General features: G+C 44.1%; 1 protein-coding gene across 1 annotated transcript in view; it reads right to left on the minus strand.

Moving 5' to 3' along the window:
- LOC149348151 (putative aconitate hydratase, mitochondrial) overlaps positions 1–18,325 on the minus strand; it is a 37,087-nt gene that overhangs the window by 2,425 nt on the left and 16,337 nt on the right. Inside the window, exons 12-19 of the mRNA XM_089587956.1 lie at positions 17,950–18,041; positions 17,777–17,882; positions 14,771–15,002; positions 12,801–12,985; positions 9,149–9,452; positions 6,100–6,193; positions 4,384–4,516; positions 723–844 (exon numbers count right to left, since the gene is read on the minus strand). Coding sequence (XP_089444082.1) covers positions 723–844; positions 4,384–4,516; positions 6,100–6,193; positions 9,149–9,452; positions 12,801–12,985; positions 14,771–15,002; positions 17,777–17,882; positions 17,950–18,041 — 1,268 coding nt within the window. The remainder of the gene's footprint in view (positions 1–722; positions 845–4,383; positions 4,517–6,099; positions 6,194–9,148; positions 9,453–12,800; positions 12,986–14,770; positions 15,003–17,776; positions 17,883–17,949; positions 18,042–18,325) is intronic.

Genomic DNA, 18,325 nt, shown 5'->3' on the forward strand with positions numbered 1-18,325 from the left:
GCATGCTTGCCGTGTTCGAGATTTAACTCCCAGCCGTGCAGCTGTTAAGGCGCTTGTCCGTTGTGCTAAAGTAGCAACGCTCGATGACAGCGCAAGAAAGCCACAACTACGATGAACTAACATGACAGAAACCGGCCCTTTGACAGCCATAAAAAAACTGGAGCTGGTGATGCTGATGTCGATATGCATAGCGAAAGCTCGCGGCTGCTCGCGGCGGACGAAAAAGTTGATGATGATGATAAGTTTGACCTTGGGCACTATCCGTGGACGGCACCTAGAAGCTCCTGTGCGCGTGTGGGGCCTCCGCGACCAAGCGCGCGTTGCTCGCAGCCAGAGCCGATCGCGGAGGCTACGGCGCGTGCATTTCGAAGGCCATTCCCGCGTGGATCGTGGAAAATTTGGGTGCGGCCCTTACACGGATATTTTTTTTCAATTATTTCCTTCGGGAAAACAGGATGCGGCCCGTACACGGGTGCGTTTATGCGGTATGTTGAATTTTGCGAGTCGAAAAATTTCCAGAAATTTTACCCCGCATAATAGGTGCACCCCTAACTTTGAGCCGGATTTTCTAGAAAAAAAAGTGCGCCTATTATGCGAGTAAATACGGTATTTACACCTCATATTACATGTGGGTCCGTATTATAAGCAAGTTTTTAGGTAAACGTCATATAAGACAGTGGAAGCGAAACAGCATGTGCACTGCAAGTGTAGCGTCTGCCTACCTTGCCAGGCGCGAGGTCCTTGAGGCCAAGAAGCGAGATCCTGTCGTCCGATTTGATCTTGTCGTAGTCGGCCGGGTTCTGGAAGGTCAGCGGGAGCAGACCCTGCTTCTTGAGGTTCGTCTCTGCGAGGGGAGAGAGGACACACAAAGCTCAGACACTGAAACATTGGCGGTTTCCTTGGACAGCTCCATATATACTGAAAACCCACTTCATTAGAAATTTAGACTGGCGTGTCGTGGCGGTTCTTAAAGGTGCACTGAAGAGGATCTGAACTTGTCTTTTTGCCGCGGGAACTCAATCTACACGTTCCTAGCATTCTTAAAAACTGCGATTTACTGCCCTGTGTGGCCGATTTCCCTAATTAAATCGAATTAACGTCCGGCTCCCGCCCTTTTTTTTTTAATTCTGCCTCGTACGATGGGTGGAGTCGACCAACGCTTTAAGTTCCTTTCAGCCAGCTCCGTGGAGGCTTTGCTTTCGCTTTATTTTGTTTTTTAGGTTTCCATGAATAAATAGTTTCATTCGCAGATAATATAACCGCAAAATAAGCCCGCAGAAATAAAAATACGCGCGGACTATCTGCTACTACGGACTACTACGTATTACTCCGCCGATGGCAGAGCGGCAAGCCGCCACGGGACTGGGTGAAAGGCACTCCACGCGTTGGTCGACTCCGCCCACCGTACGAGGCAGAATTAAAAAAAAAAGGGCGGGAGCCGGCCGTTAATTCGATTTAATTAGGGAAATCGGCCATACAGGGCAATAAGTCGCAGTTTCTAAGAATGCTAGGAACGTGTAGATCGAGTTCCCGCGGCAAAAAGACAAGTTCAGATTCCTCTTCAGTGCACCTTTAAAAGTCGTAAGCTCGGCCAGGTGAATCACAGTCTAGGACAATAGCTTCATAATGTGTGAAGCTCGACTGCAGTGTTTCATTTCCTATGAAAGAAGAACTTCAGGGGGGACGCTGGCCTTAGACCTATTTTCCTTATTTTTAGTCCAATCCTAATGAAACTATACCACCCTGCTCAGTTTTCTATACTGATTTCAACAAAGAAATTATCTTTCTGATAAATCAGTAGGTTCCCAAGATAATTAATTTTGATTAGTCATTCATTAGTACCTCCGTGCAAAAAGAACTGGTCAATGAAAAATCATTTTTAACCCATGGCTACATAGTATGATGAGTAGAGTGTGCAATAATCAAAACCATTTTTCCATTTTACCCTTATTAGTAATTTTTACAGCACTTGGAATATCAATGCTCAAGGTGGGAATGTCATGCATCGATAAACTTTGCGAGATTATAAATTTTTGAAGACTGATTGAACAAATCTGCTTCAATTATTGCACAAACTGTGCCTTCAGCTTCCCTTAGCAAACAACATGACACCTATGTCTGTCCTAGATGTTGAGATATTGACATACTAAGGCAGCCAGATGTCCAAAATTTTCGTGCCATTAAGGGGGGACATGGGTCTTAGATAATTTTTTTTATTTACAGACCAAATGCAATGAAACTGCACAGACTTATTCAGTTTTTTCTGCTGATTTCAAATATGCAATTTGTTTATTTCTAGGCCAATTAGTTCCTTAGGTATTATATATATCATGCCATTGTCTGCTGAAACAATAGAGAAGAAATGGGCCACCAGAAATTTAATTTTAATGTGTGGGTAGATACTACAATGTGTGAGGAATGCAACGCTGGAAGCAGTTTTCAGTTTTTTGTCCATGTGGACAAATGGGCTTAATAGTTAGTTTCATGTGTTTTCTGGCACTGTATGTCTGGTCAACTCACTTGAAAACTAACTATTAAGCCCATTTGTCCACACGGACAAAAAAACTGAAAACTGCTTCCAGCGTTGCATTCCTCACACATTGTAGTATCTACCCACAGATTAAAATTAAATTTCTGGTGGCCCATTTTTTTCTATTGTTTCAGCAGACAATGGCATGATATATATTAATATCTCAGGAACTAATTGGTCTAGAACTAAACAAATTGCATATTTGAAATCAGCAGAAAAAACTGAATAAGTCTGTGCAGTTTCATTGCATTTGGTCTGTAAATAAACAAAAATGCTCTAAGACCCATGTCCCCCCTTAAATTGTCTGCTCCTGATGGAAATATTATCGTCAAAATGCACCTGATGGAAATATAATATTATGGTAAAAATGCTGATTTCTTGATGGAAAAAATTGGTACAGTTTGAAAATAATAGCTGTAGATTCCAAACATTTCACTTTTTGAAAATCGATTTTTTGGTCATTTTTTGGTCTCAAAGACCAGTGTCCCCCCTTCAAGGCCCTATTGCCTTTCGTGAACTTCCTCCAGACTGGTACGGAACTCCGACCTTTGAGCAGTGCCAGTGGTTGAATATATGCAACCACAGAAGCAGACATAGCAGTAGTGGCAGCAGCGGTGTGGTGTTGTCTGCTCGGAAATAGCACACCAGTGCCATTAAACTCTACGCCAGCGCCCCTGTCGGCGGTCAGCACTTCCAGCTTCATTCCGGCTATGCATCGCAGCTCCTGCCTTTTTCATAGCCACTACTTCTAGTTCACTGTACCCAGACATTTTTTTATACTAAGCCCATTGTCACTCTGTGCCTTTACAGTGTAGCCAGCCTTTTCCACATGCGATAGTATGCAACTTGGGCTCAACTGGTTCGGCAAAAGCACGAACAGAAACAGAACGGCAATTTCCTATTTCTTACAACTCACATCACTGAGCCTTGCCCTTCAAAGAGTAGAGCTCTTGTGGTCCTTCAACGGCATGGATGATTGGGTTGAAACGTAAATGAACATAGCGCTAACAAACGGGACAGAGAAAGAACGGACCCACATGTGAGCGCTACTGCAGGTGCAATGCACAGAGATTACAATCTGCTGCAGTTCAATCAGCACCATGTCAGAGTCCCTAAGGATGAATGCAGCGAGTGCAGCCAAGCTTTTAAGGGGGGACGAGGGTCTTAAAACTAACTTCTTTATTTATGGCTAGAATCTCATGAAATTTTGCACACAGATGTGTTTATCTCTTCTGATTCCAAATATGTAATCACAATTGAGCTGGTGGTCTTAAATCTTGCAAATTCTAGAATGTAATTAGGTAATTTCTTACGCAGCTTTAATGAACTTTCTCATTGCATTTTGTTGCTTTTATTCCCATGAATTGATAGCCAGAGAATTCCCATACTCGATGACATTCTTCGTTTTTCTCTAAAGGCATGTCATCCTGATATACTGTGTTGAGAGTAAAAGGTTGCAGTATTTGACACTGCAACTTGTTAAGCTAATTGTAAATTGCTATTCATTTGTGGCCTAAACAAAAAAAGTAAGAATGTCATCGGGTATGGGAACTCTCTGGCTATCAATTCATGTAATTAAAAGCAACAAAATGCAATGAGAAAGTTCATGAAAGCTGCGAAAGAAATTACCTAATTACATTCTAGAATTTAAGATAACTCTTGATCTAAGACCACCAGCTCAATTAAGACTACATTTTTGAAATCAGAAGAGAAAAACACATCTGTGTGAAAAATTTCACCAGATTCTAGCCACAAATAAAAAGGTCAGTTTTAAGACCCTCGTCCCCCCTTAAACTGCAGTCACATGCTTTGATGGCTTGGCAGCACACGAGAAGCCCAGCACAGGAACGCACCGTGGATACGAGCGAAGCTCTTGACTATGATGGCATGGCCACCTAGATGCCTCGGCTCAAGTGCAGCGTGCTCTCGACTGCTGCCCTCACCGTAGTTCTCGTCACCCACCACGCACCACTTGATGCCTTCAGCCTGTCAAAAGAGAGACAGAGAGAGAGCGTGGGATCACACAAGATATGCCAACTTGTTTACCAAAAGCTATACAGCAGAAACTCGGTGCTACGAATCGCACAGGGTTGCAAAGGAATTCTATTATCCGAAGATTCCTATCATCCAAAGTGAACAAAATCTGTATGCCGAAGTACAAGAAATGCATTCATGCAGATCTGTTTACGGCTGATGGGATGTAATGGCTGCGTAATTGCAGTGTGCACAATGCAACTGGCGGTCACGACATTAGCACTGTGCGGGCCGCAGGCCGCTGTTCACTGCTCGCAGTGCATACCGCACGGCAAGTGATCATAGTTTTGGCAATGTGCAGGCAGCATTTCGTGGTCAAGGGTGCGGTACGTCGAAGAAGAGAACAAGAAAGAGACTTCATATCTGTATTCTTCTAAAGTGCTCTTTATAGCTTTCCCCATGTACTCTCGAATCTCCCGCTCTAGGCGCATGGGGCCATTGATGATCCTCTGCTCAGGCAGCGCGTTTTGCAACAGCTGCCGCAGATGGACCGGACTACATTCCTCAGCTCTCCCTCCTCCTCCCTTATGATGGTTCCCACGGCAACCACCCTCCAGTTAAGCATTCCTACACTCTCGCCACACCCTCACCTCCTTCCACACTAACCACCCTTCAGACTGTTCAGGTGGTAACCGCCCACTGGTTAACGCACTCCTCCACTCCCTTCATACCTTCTTCCACGGTAACCGCCCTCCGAGTGGTTCCCATGGCAACATACTCACTGGTTACACCGATTACTACTACTACTACTACTACTACTACTACTACTACTACTACTACTACTAGTACTACTGCTACTACCTCTACTACTACTACTACCTCTACTACTACTACTAGTATACTACTACTACTACCTCTACTACTACTACTATTACTACTACTAGTATACTCCTACTACCTCTACTACTACTACTACTACTGCTACTACTACAGTACTACCTCTACTACTACTACTACTACTACTACTACTACTGCTACTACTACAGTACTACCTCTACTACTACTACCTCTACTACTACTACTACTACTGCTACTACTACCTCTACTACTACTACCTCTACTACTACTACTACTGCTACTACTACCTCTACTACTACTACTAGTATACTACTCCTACTACCTCTACTACTACTACAGTACTACCTCTACTACTACTACTACTGCTACTACTACTGTACTACCTCTACTACTACTACTACTGCTACTACTACTACTACTACTACAGTACGACCTCTACTACTACTACTACTACTACTACCTCTACTACTACTACCTCTACTACTACTACTGCTACTACTACCTCTACTACTACTACCTCTACTACTACTACTACCTCTACTACTACTACTACTACCTCTACTACTACTACTACCTCTACTACTACTACTACCTCTACTACTACTACTACTGCTACTGCTACTGCTACTACTACTACTACTACTACTACTACACGAAACCCAGAAACGGGTGCTTCAACAGCCGTTACTGTAAACACCCCATTACTAAGTGCATGGAGATGAGGTAGACGGCCTTACCTTGTACTTGCGGGCAGTGTCTGGCACGCCACCCCACTCGCCACTGAGCCGGTGCTGGACCTTGTTGGCCTCACCACTCTCTTCACTGATCGCACTGCGGTATACAAGAAAAAGGGTACGAACAATTAAATCTAACACGGCTGATTACCACCAAGTGGGACAATGAGGTAATGTGTAGGTGTACAAACTTTTCAATACCGCGGCAAGCATGTCACCTACTTGCTGCCATTTGGCTGTCAGTGAGCCTCACTTCTGAATCCCTGTTACCCAGATGAACACCTTGGTATAAATGGCCACCCGCACAATTCGGTATCATCGAAGCATAGCCACCACTGTCCAGGATTAGACACACAAGAATAGCAAAATACAGTACAATCTTGACGACAATCACGGTTGGTACAAATTTCAGGATGGTACGCAGTTGTATACATGATACAGTATAAACCCACTGTTATGTTACCGGGTGTTGTGTTTTCCTGGCTGCTACGTTTTCATGAGCCAGTCCTGATTAACTCCCATAGAAACTGATAGAATACAAATTCGGCTGTTAAGACACAACCTTCCTCACCAGAACAGGATTTAACCACCCTGGTGTAGTACTCGGCCGCAACCTTCTATGAACAAACCAATTTAGGCAAGATAACCACTGGTCATTAAGGGTAATGGAGTAATGGCAGAACGTTAGGTGGGCAGTTGAGATCGAGAAGTTTGCGGGGATATGGTGGCCGTAACTGCAAAAAAAGGACAGGGTTAATGGGAGAGACATGGGAGAGGCCTCTGCCCTGCAGTGGGCGTCGTCAGATTGATGATGATGATGATGTCACAACTTTGGTAGCCTTCCCACATGCTATGTTGTGAATGTCACTTCATGATAGTAGTCTACCCTGTACCAGCACTTTGACAGCCTACATTTAGCGCACGTGAAACGGCGACAGCAGACTGGCCAAAGCGGAACTCTAGATGCATTTCCTGGGTACCATGTTTTCCATGATACAAGGCCCATGTACAGTGTGATGTCAGTGCACGTTAAAGAGACCCGGGTGGTAGGAATTGCTGCAGTCCTTCGCTACGGCGTCCCTCACTGCCTGAGTTGCTGTGACGTTAAACCCCCATAAACCAAAGCAAACCATTCTTGGAACGCAGCAACTTTAAGTGATGAAAAAATAGGCAATGGTTGCCTGCTTGTGAGAATACTGTCTGGCATTGGAGATTTTTCTTAATTCCATCGTGATGTGCGGCATGCCCACTGCTGGGAATATCAGAGCAGAACTCCAGAATAGTGAGACCTTTCGCAGCCTCCTTCACAGGTGTGACACAGTAGAGGTGAAGCCTCCTCGCAAGCAGCGGTGTCCATGTAAGGCTTCACCACACAACCAGCAGCTCATGGTTAGCGCAGGACTGTACCGGTCCTGTGCATGAAAATCAGGTGCAGGTGCAATTGCCGAACAAGCATTCACAGTTAAACCAGCCTCACTCAATGTCATGAACACGGAGAGACATTTCATGATTGAGGCCGCTGTCTCAATCACGAAATGTCTCTCCGTGTTCATGACATTGAGTGAGGCTGGTTTAACTGTGAATGCTTGTTCGGCAATTGCATCTGCACTTAATTTTCATTCTGATTTCAGTTCTGCATTGCCCTTTTAAGTTTTCACAAGAAAACAGAATGTACCGAAAAACTATGGGCTTTTCTTAATTTCATTATATCCAGTAGAATCCAAATCTAAAAACAGGAGAGCGTTCAGCCAAGCTGCTGTTTAAAAACGCTGCCCTACATTCCAGTGCACGTGGCAGATGTCAAAATGATTCACAGAGATTCCAGTGGCACTGATTCAGCATCACAACTGCATCCTCTCGGGAGACATAAATGTTACAAGAATCTTTAATCCAAGGCAAGGCCAGATTTGATAGGACAAGGTAGTGAGCCATACCATATACAACAGGGATTCTCAACTTTTCAGCCTTGGGAGAAACCCAACAGTTTTAGAAAGATGCCCACGAACCCCACGTGTTGACTTCCGTCCCTTCCTGCCTAAGACTGCACGCAAAACAAAGCATACAAACACAAGGCCCCTCAGAAAATAACCCAATGGCTGCCTATAGAGTGAAACAGTTTGCTACAAGCAATTTCACATTCCCAAAATACAAAGTGGGTAAAGGATTATGCATACATGAATCTACGTCCTCCAGGAACCCAAAAAGCATTCCAAAGTACAGTCAAGCCCACTTATAACAATATTCAAGTGCCATGGAAATACCATTGTTATAACCAATAATTGTTATGACAGGGTTGTGCCAAAAAAAAAAGAAAGGATGACAAACTTCAGAGCATTTATTGACAGTAAATACCCGGAGGGGTTTGATTGTTCTAATGCCTGTAAAAGCTTGTTAATTTGAACTTCAGGGAACCGGAACAATGTTCACCGTTCACCGATGACCAAAGCACCGCCATCACTGCGCCACTGGGAGCTTCGCGCACCTCCATGTCACAGGAATCAAGCCGGCTTTTTGGAAGCTATTCTTATGGGAAATTCAAGAAGCATGCAGAACCAAGGGTGCGGTGACAGCTGACAAGAGAAAAACCACGCTGGCTGCATGCGCGTGCATTACACTGACTGATTGGGGGTACGCACGGTGCGCGTAGCCAATGCAGCAATGCAGCAGCTCTCCTGACACGATGACGCCTGCCTCTTTTGCTTTCGTGGCGTTGCTGCGCCAGCTTAGTCCATTGGTCGGCCCCCCACGTGTGCGCTTTTGTGTTGTAAGCATGGTTTTGCTGGTGTGGTTGTAGCATTTCTTTTCTTTTTCTGTAATGGTCGACGCCCAATTACCAGATTTAATTGTTATAACCAATAATGTGCCTTGACAGCATTGCTATAAGCAGTTTATTTTACCATAGAACACATGGCAAAGCTGATGGTGCCATGACCGACCATTGTTATATCCGATATACTGTTATAACCAGTATTGTTATAAGTGGACTTGACTGTATATGCAAGGGTTCGACAGCACCCACTCTGACCACTCCTGCTGGAATGCTTTGCCTCACCCAATGAACATGTTGTTGGAGATGTTGTCCAGGTGGCCCCGGTACTTGAGCCAGGGCCCGGCTGCGCTGATGTGGTCGGTGGTGCACTTGCCCTTGACCTTGATGAGCACGACCATGTCCTCCAGGTCCCTGCCGTCCCACTTGGCGAATGGCGAGAGCAGCTGCAGCCGCTGGCTCTTGGGGTCTACGTCCACCCTGACGGAGGAACCGTCGGCGGGGGGTGCCTGGTAGGTGTCCTCGCCGGGGTCGAAGCCCTTGCGCGGAAGCTCATCGCCCTCGGGACTCTTCAGCTTGAACTTCTCACCTGGCAACACACAGAGAGATAATCAACAAAATTTCAGCCTGCCCCATGACTTCTAAGCTCGCCACACCTCAAAAAAAAAAAAAAAAAAAAGTGGACAGGAACTCTAGAATGCTCAAGTCTTCATTTTAATTGAGAGTACCGTGTTGACGATGACATAGTAACAGGGTCAGAACTATAATGACAAGCAGTATTTTTGAACCACTCTCTGATGCGGCTATGATGTGGAGTAGGCTAATACCCGTGCCACACGCGCACAAGAAATGGCAGTAAATGCTTAAGGCCTTAAGTTTGTTAATGCCATTGTTTTCGAGGTTGGTGCTACACGTCCACATTTAATGCCATTATCAAAAGCGACAATGACAATAACACTTGCAAGGTAATCAGAAGTTTCATTTGAATATAAACGTTCCTAATGAGCACAATATATCGGAAGCGTTGTTCAAATGTAATGTAAAAACGATTTTCCAGAAAATACGGCTGTTCCTGCTTTACAAGTCGAAAAAGTAGCCATAAACTCGCATGTCAGCACATAAGTCGAGAGTACCAGTCAATAAGGCTGGTTAAAATGGCGCTCTTCGCATCGAAAATGCGGTATAGATGCTTCATCTGACTGAAAATTAAGAATTAACCATTTCCTACTGGTTAGGAAGTTGTTACTAACAAAGCTGCATGCTTTTCTGCGTGTGGAATGACAACGAGAGAACACATTGCACGGGTGAATGAGTTGTGGCGAACTCAGTAGGTCGCGAATGGCAGTAAGGCTAATAATTTATGCGTGTGGCACCGCACGAATGCCATTAAAACTTAAGGCAGTAAGCACTTAATGGCATTAAATCTGTTCGTGTGGCACGGGTATAAGACCAGCAACATCCAGCGAGGAGCATGCTACAGGTCAGCCATCTCTGAGCATGCCAACACTCAACAAGTCAGTGCAGGAAGCATGGCTTGGCATGGGTTCAACCTATTGCCGTCATTACGCAGCATGTGAGTGTTGTAATAATGTTTGTGTTTCCCTTTCTGGTGCAACTGCCCAGTACAGAGATGAATGGAGCACTGATGAATGGAGACGCTACTGCAGAGTGGAAAATCATCCACATGGTAGCAGCTATTAAAGGAATAAAGGAATGGTAGCATTTCTCGGCTCAGCACCAGCAACAATGTAAAATTATAAACTGTGAGGTTTAACATCCCAGAGCGACACATGGGCTATGAGAGGCACCATAGTGGAGGGTTTTAAGGCTAATTTTACCCACCTGGGGTTACTTAACGTGCATGACACCACAAGCCCACAGTCATTTTTGTATTTCGCCTCCATCGATGGCCACCACGGCTGGAACCGAACCCATTACCTGGGATTGGCAGCCAAATGCCAAAGCAACTGAGCCACTGCAGTGGGTTAGTGGTGTGTTTCTGTGTCTCCCATCACACAATGCATCACAAAGCACCACTGACCACTTTTAAAGCAATTGATTCTCCAAAGTATCAAATTTTCTCTTCAATGAGCAAAGATGTGAGCATGTGTGCACCTCAACAATGCTGAAATGCCCCTTGGCAGCACAGCTTCCATGCACATGTTCACAGGAAAAAGATAAGGGTACGTTTATTACATGAAGGAAAAAAAAAAATTAAGATTGAGTCACCTAAAGTAGAGAAGTGTTCATCATGCAAGTGCGTCTGTTACAAGAGTTTTGGTATACAGTAGACTCGCGATAATTCAAACCAAACTAAAATAATTTGGTTCATTCAAACAAATATATTAAAATTTTGGCTGGCCGTGTATATTTTCGATGCATTTTAGGCCACTTAATGGGCACTGCAGCTTCTCTTAAATTCTGGTTTGGTTTGGTTTGTGGGGTTTAACGTCCCAAAGCGACTCAGGCTATGAGAGACGCCGTAGTGGAGGGCTCCGGAAATTTCGACCCCCTGGGGTTCTTTAACGTGCACTGACATCGCACAGTACACGGGCCTATAGAATTTCTCCTCCAAAGAAATTCAACCGCCACGGCCGGGATCGAACCCGCGTCTTTTGGGTCAGCAGCCGAGCACCATAACCACTGAGCCACCGCGGCGGCATTCTCTTAAATTCTCTTCAGTTTGAACTTTTTGTCTAGCTCTCACACTTGCAGTGTAAACAGAATGGAGGCTTAGATTGGGGACACAGGTCTGCAGCACCACGCAAGATGAAAATTGTGCACCTCCAACAGGTAAATTGGACAGGGTCCGAAGGATGGAGTTTCATTTTCTAAGCTTTGCTACCAGCCCGAGACGATAGCGGCTGTCAGCTCAGCCTCAGTGAGTCAAGCCCAGCTGCGTGGCACTTCGGAATGTAATTGGCACATCACTGATCTTTTTATTCCTTTTAGAAGGAGTCTCGCCACTCCGGCGCAAATACACGTTGCCCTTGCTTCCGTTTAAGTGGTGTTGTGTGCCAAAAATGTGTGCTCATCACGAGTTGCTCATTTTTGCAATGAATCCCCTCACGTGGCCACCACGGCTCCACTACTACCATGTCACACCTGCAAAGGAGGTCACGGCAGGGTTCACTATTTTTGGAGTAGTACTGCTCCAATATTTCAGACAGTGAACATGAGAACAGCCCTACGGAATTGTGAAAGATTGTCACTGCCCCGCAGTTTTCACCCAAAGCAGATGACAACTGCCTATTTTTTCACCAATTAAATTTGCTCCAGTGCAAAAAAGTGTTTTGAAGGTTTTTTTTGCAGCCATTCAACAATTTGATTCTCGAATAATTCTGATGTTTTTTTTTAATCCACTGAGGTTCCAGTTCCAGTTAAAGTGGTTTTACTATATTGGAAAATCAGTGCATTACTGATGACTTTTTTCAACCACACAACCAGTTGGCGACTGCTGGTTGATCAACTGTATCACTGTTTCTCATATATGTTTTATTTTGTGGTAATGCATTTAGCTATGTTTGCATAAGGAAATATTCCAAAATACTGATTTGTTGCATAGATATTCATAAAGCAAAATCACATTTAGTTTTGAATCACACTACGGCACATCTCTGACAGCTCAAAGTTCTGATAATCAAATTGAACATCTCTCGTCCCTTGAAAATTGAATTAATGAGAGTCTACTGTACTATACAGAACTAAAATCTCAGACACCCTGGGACTCAGCAAGCCAATACACCAGGAAAATAATGCACTGAAAGCAATATAGTGTCATATGATAGATCACGGCACTGTTATTATGCTAATAAGCTCCTTACACACACTGATGGCATGAGCAAAAAAAGAATGAACGGCTCAGAACAAGTGAAATATGACTAACTGTCACTGCAGTAAAAGCTTAAAGCAAGAAGGACATCAGCCACGCACTCACCCTTAGCACCAGTCAGCTCGTCCGTGAGTGGATTGAAATCCAAACGACCAGCTATCGCCAGAGCTGTTACCAGCTCCGGAGACGTCACGAATGCGTGGGTGGCAGGGTTGCCATCATTGCGGCTGGTGAAGTTGCGGTTGTACGATGTTACTATCGTGTTCTTCTCTCCCTTCTTGACATCCTTCCTGGAAAAGAAAGATGGAAATGTGCAAACATGTTGCAGCTATGTTAGCTGACCACTGCTTGTTTGAACCCATTTCAACAACATGCACTGGTAGAGAGGAACAGCCTATGATGGAAATAAGTTGACAGGAGGGAAATGGGAGAGGACGGTCAAACTGCCTTGCATGAATTTCTTACAAAACTGGTTCACTGACAGTCACTCCTGACAGCTCCATTTATGCTATTTCATGTCTGGTATAAGCACTGATGGCAAACAGTTATGAGCTCGGCATAAATGAAGATTTCTGGAGCCAAACAATTCCAGATTTCTAAGCCCTAAGCTCAATGAATAGCTTTGCAGCCGAAAGATGTGATCCACACACACCACCAATACCCACACCAATGTCTGCTTCACACAGAAGCCTCAAACTGTAATGAACACAGCTTAAAGCCCGTCAAAACTGTGCAGTAGGCAAGGCAAGCAGCAGACACTCAATCAAGGGTTTGCTGAAAGTTACTCCCCAACGAAGACTAGAAGCATGCATCAAGAGGGCTGCAGTTTTTTGTGCCAGTGTATATGCATGTGCTTTGATTCCTTAAAAGGGCACATCGAAGACAGAGTGAAGTTGGCCTAGGCTGAGGAACTTAAATTTGCAAGCAATAAAGAGGTCACTTTCTGAGAAGAGGGAGCACTTGCAGGTTAGAAAAAGAGCAAAAAATGAACGACAGGTATCACCCCCAACAGCTGTTTCTACAAGTAACTGCACTGATATCGGGCGAGGTTTGGCATTCAATACTACTAAAGGTAACAAACAACTTTGTGACCAAATATACACGGGATTCCTGCACCAGCCCTGCTAGTGAGCTTTTATTGCATGAGGAGGATGACAACACAAACTAAACAGGGAAAATCAATGAAGTAAGCTAATGTTATCGCCAACTTCACAAGTTTGAATCGAAGTGGGGAGAAAAGAATTCTTTAGAAATTAAAGCGCCTTTGGCCGCATAACAAACCTCAACAGAGTGACGAAAGGGCTAGCCAATCAGATCTTACTCTGAACTGTAGCTTGATAAGAGTTATCACTGTCCTTCCTTTAAGGGGGGAGCCTGGTCTTCAAAAAAAATTTTTCATTAATGATGCCACAGCTAAGAAATCTTCAGGGCAGGGAATATGCATTTTTGTGTGCCAATTCTAAATATGTCATTTAATTTCATGTAAAAGAATTCCTTGAGCACTTATGCACTTTTTATGCATGTATTTGGGGAAGAGGGTTTTAAAAAAAGTTCTTGTGGGAAGCTCGCTGAAATGTATGCCATTTGGTTCTCTTGACACCCAAGGAATGCAATAAGGGTAAAATTGTCTTCCTGCCTATCATAGAACTTTGGTTATAGGGCTTTGAAGTTGTCACTTCAGAAATGAGAAGAAAAGTGTGTATTCCCATTTCTGAAGTGGCTGCTTCAGTACCCTATAATTCAAGTTCTATGAGAGCCAGGATGATAATTTTACCCTTATTGCACTCCTTGGTGTCAAGAGAACCCAATGGCATACATTTCAGCGAGTTTCCCCGCAGCAAATTTTCTTCAAAACTCTTCGCAAAAATACTTGCATAAAAAGTGCATAAGTGCTGAAGGAATTGTTTTACATGAAATTAAATGACATATCTAGAATCAGCGCACAAAAGTACATGTGCCCTGAAAATTTCTTAACTATGATTAGATTAATAAAATTTTGTTTTCAAGACCAGGCTCCCCCCTTAAAGGAGCACTGACCTGCACCCTAAAAAGGCACACCACTCCAATCGACGCACCTGTCCCACTGTCCGATGCAGGGCCCGCAGGCATTAGCAAGCACCATGCCGCCAAACTCATCGAAGATCTTGGACTGGCCGTCCCGCTCAATGGTCGCCCGGATCTGCTCCGAGCCAGGGGTGACGGTGAAGGCGCACTTGGCCTTGATGCCATGGTCCAGGGCCTGCTTGGCCAGAAAGGCCGCCCGGCTCATGTCCTCGTAGCTGCTGTTGGTGCAGCTGCCAATCAGGCCTGCGAAATGATCGAGACATTTGCTTGTGGCACCAATTCCGAAATTCAGCGTGAACGTATAAAGTTTTTCTGAATCTCTGCACTTTTCACCTTTTCTTGGATCCCTTTGTTTATGATACCTAAGATAATTAAGGGGGGACGAGGGTCTTAAAACTGACCTTTTTTTTGTGGCTAGAATGTGATGAAATTTTGCACACTGATGTGTTTTTCTCTCCTGATTTCACAAATGTAGTCATAATTGAGCTGGTGGTCTTAGATCAAAAGTTATCTTAAATTCTACAGTGTAATTAGGCAAACAAGGGAAGGGGAATGAGGGGCTCGTTATAAATATGAGAGAAGCCTCATATTTCTCTCATATTTATAACGAGCCCCTCATTCCCCTTCCCTTGTTTGCTTAATTGCTTAGCGAGGGCCTCGGTTCTGGCAGCCTTGACGCCATAGGAAGCATAAGAGGGTTCTCACACAGCTTCCACCTTCGCCGTTCGATGGCGTTCTACGTCACACCAGCGGTAACTCAGGACGTTCCACGTCTGCCGCTTACGAACGTGGGTGGCGCTGATGAACACTCTCAAGGTTAGGTTATTTGTAAACATAAATACCCCCGAAAGCAGAAGGTTTGACAGCCGTCGCCGTAGCTCAGAGGTAGAGCACCGGACGCGTAATTCGGAGGTCGTGGGTTCGGATCCCACCGGCGGCATATGGTTGTTTTTTCTTCTGCTTTTCTAATCAATTAGCTTTAAGCGACAACATTTCAGTAATATTCTTACTTGATCAACACCACAAAAAAAAAAAAAAAAATCCCCTGTGCTCCTTGGTTTCTGTGGCTGTTGGCTTCTCTCACAGTGTAATTAGGTAATTTCTTACGCAGCTTTAATGAACTTTCTCACTGCATTTTGCTGCTTTTAATTACATGAATTAATAGCCAGCAGATTCTCATACCTGATGACATTCTTACTTTTTTTGTTTAGGCCACATATAAATAGCAACTTACAATTAGCTTAACGAGTTGCAGTGTAAAATACTGCGACCTCTTACTCTCGACATAGTATGTCAGGATGACATGCCTTTAGAGAAAAACGAAGAATGTCATCGGGTATGGGAACTCTCTGGCTATCAATTCATGTAAATAAAAGCAACAAAATGCAGTGAGAAAGTTCATTAAAGCTGCGTAAGAAATTACCTAATTACATTCTAGACTTTTTAAGATCTAAGACCACCAGCTCAATTATGATTATATATTTGGAATCAGAAGAGAAAAATACATCTGTGTGCAAAATTTCATGAGATTCTAGCCATAAATAAAAAAGTTAGTTTTAAGACCCTCGTCCCCCCTTAAAAACCTAAGATAATTTAAATTAATCATTGATTAGTACCTCGGAGCGAAAAAAACTGCTCACAATAAAAAATAATTTTTAATCCACGGTTACATAGTCCGGTGAGTAAAGAGTGCAATAATCAGAGCCATTTTTTTTTTCATGTTAATACCATTAGTGATTTTACAGCACTTGGAATAGCAAGATTCAAGGTGTCATTATCATGCAGCGATAAACTTTGCAAAATTATAAATTTTTGTAGCATGATCGAACAAGTGTGCTTTGATTACTGCACACACTGTGCCTTCAGCTTCCCATAGCAAACAATACGACAACTCTATCTGTTGTCAATATCTCAACATCTACATACTGACAGCCAGGTGTTCAAAACTTTCATGCCGTTAAATAGTCTCCTTCTGCATCAATTCAGCCCACACGATGATCTGAATTTAATACTACGTTCTAAATACTAATACTATGTACAACTAAATACTAATACTATACTACTACTACTGCACACTTATGCTATGTAAATACTAATACTACAATCGAAAGAAAAAAATTGGTAGAGCTGGAGAACAAAAATTCACGGGGCACTTTGGCCCTCTAAAGTGCTGCAAGGCAAAAGCGCTTCCTGGCGCACTGTTTTTTTTTTCATACTTCATTTTTTTTTCTTTTTGTTCCTTTTCTTATTTTCATTTTTTTTTATTCGTTTCATTTTACTTATGAGACCCATGCATTCACTAGATGCGCCTTTATTCATGCTCAAACCCTGAGCCTCCGTGGTGGAGTGGTAGCGTCTCCGCTTCAAATGCCAAAGGCCCTGGTTCGATTTCCAGCCTCGACACAGTTTATTTTGTAAGTAGTGATGCCGAAACCGGACAAACCTGCTGACACGGCTGCTAACGACAGTATGAGGCATTAAAGGCTTTCGCCTTAATAGCTGTAAATTCCAGAAGTGTCCATTTTACAGAACCGATACTTGGGTCGTTTTCTGGCCCCAAAGACCAGTGTCCCCCCTTAAACAAATAAAATAACTGCTGATGGTTGGTCTGGTTTATGGGGTTTAACGTCCCAAAGCGACTCAGGCTATGAGAGACGCCGCAGTGAAGGGCTCCGGAAATTTCGACCACCTGGGGTTCTTTCACGTGCACTGACATCGCACAGTACACGGGCGTTTAGAATTTTGCCTCCATCGAAATTCAATCGCCGCGGTCGGGATCGAACCCGCGTCTTTCGGGTCAGCAGCCGAGCACCATAACCACTGAGCCACCGCGGCGGCTAAAATAAGTGCTGAGAAAGGAAACAATTTGTTGTTCGTAAATGCTTACAGTAGCACAGCATGCCTTCCTTCAATCCCCAGCAGAACTGCAAAACCAACCCAAGAACAGCTGCACCCATATTTTATTTCCCGCTTTTTGTTTTTCCCTTTAACTTCCCCCTGCTTGAGGCGACACTCACCAACGCGGATATCCGTGGGCCAGCCGTTGGCCTTGGCGTTCTTGCCCAGCTGGGAGATGGGGTGCGCCAGGTCCGGTGTGAATGGCCCATTCACGTGTGGCTCCAGCTGGAATGCAAGAGTGTGAACAAGCGAGTGAGTGCAAATGTGTGGACCAAAAATGCGACGGGCTAACCTCGTTAAGGTTGATCTCGACGACCTGGTCGTACTTGCAGTTGTTGTCAGGCGTCAGCAGCTCCTTGTGAGCTTCGGCAGCCGCTCCAATTTCTGCGACAGAAAATGTGTGCAAAAACTCAATCTATGGACAAGCATAATTTGCCACAGGGAGTCACCCACTCAGTCGTGATGCGATAAAAGCTATGGCAACAAAAGCTAGGCCCTGAGAGAGGATATTCAGGGGTTTAGCAGGCAATTTGTACACGAGAGAGCTCAGGCTGTTGATGATGATGTAGAATTGGTCATTCTCTACTTTATACATCAGATTTTACTAAAGCAGGGTTCTAATGCATAAATTTACCAGTACTACCGTATAAACGCGTGCAAGGGCCGCA

Source organism: Amblyomma mixtum, chromosome 4 (genome assembly GCF_055824585.1).
Source record: "Amblyomma mixtum isolate Tamu chromosome 4, ASM5582458v1, whole genome shotgun sequence".
Classification (NCBI taxonomy): domain Eukaryota; kingdom Metazoa; phylum Arthropoda; class Arachnida; order Ixodida; family Ixodidae; genus Amblyomma; species Amblyomma mixtum.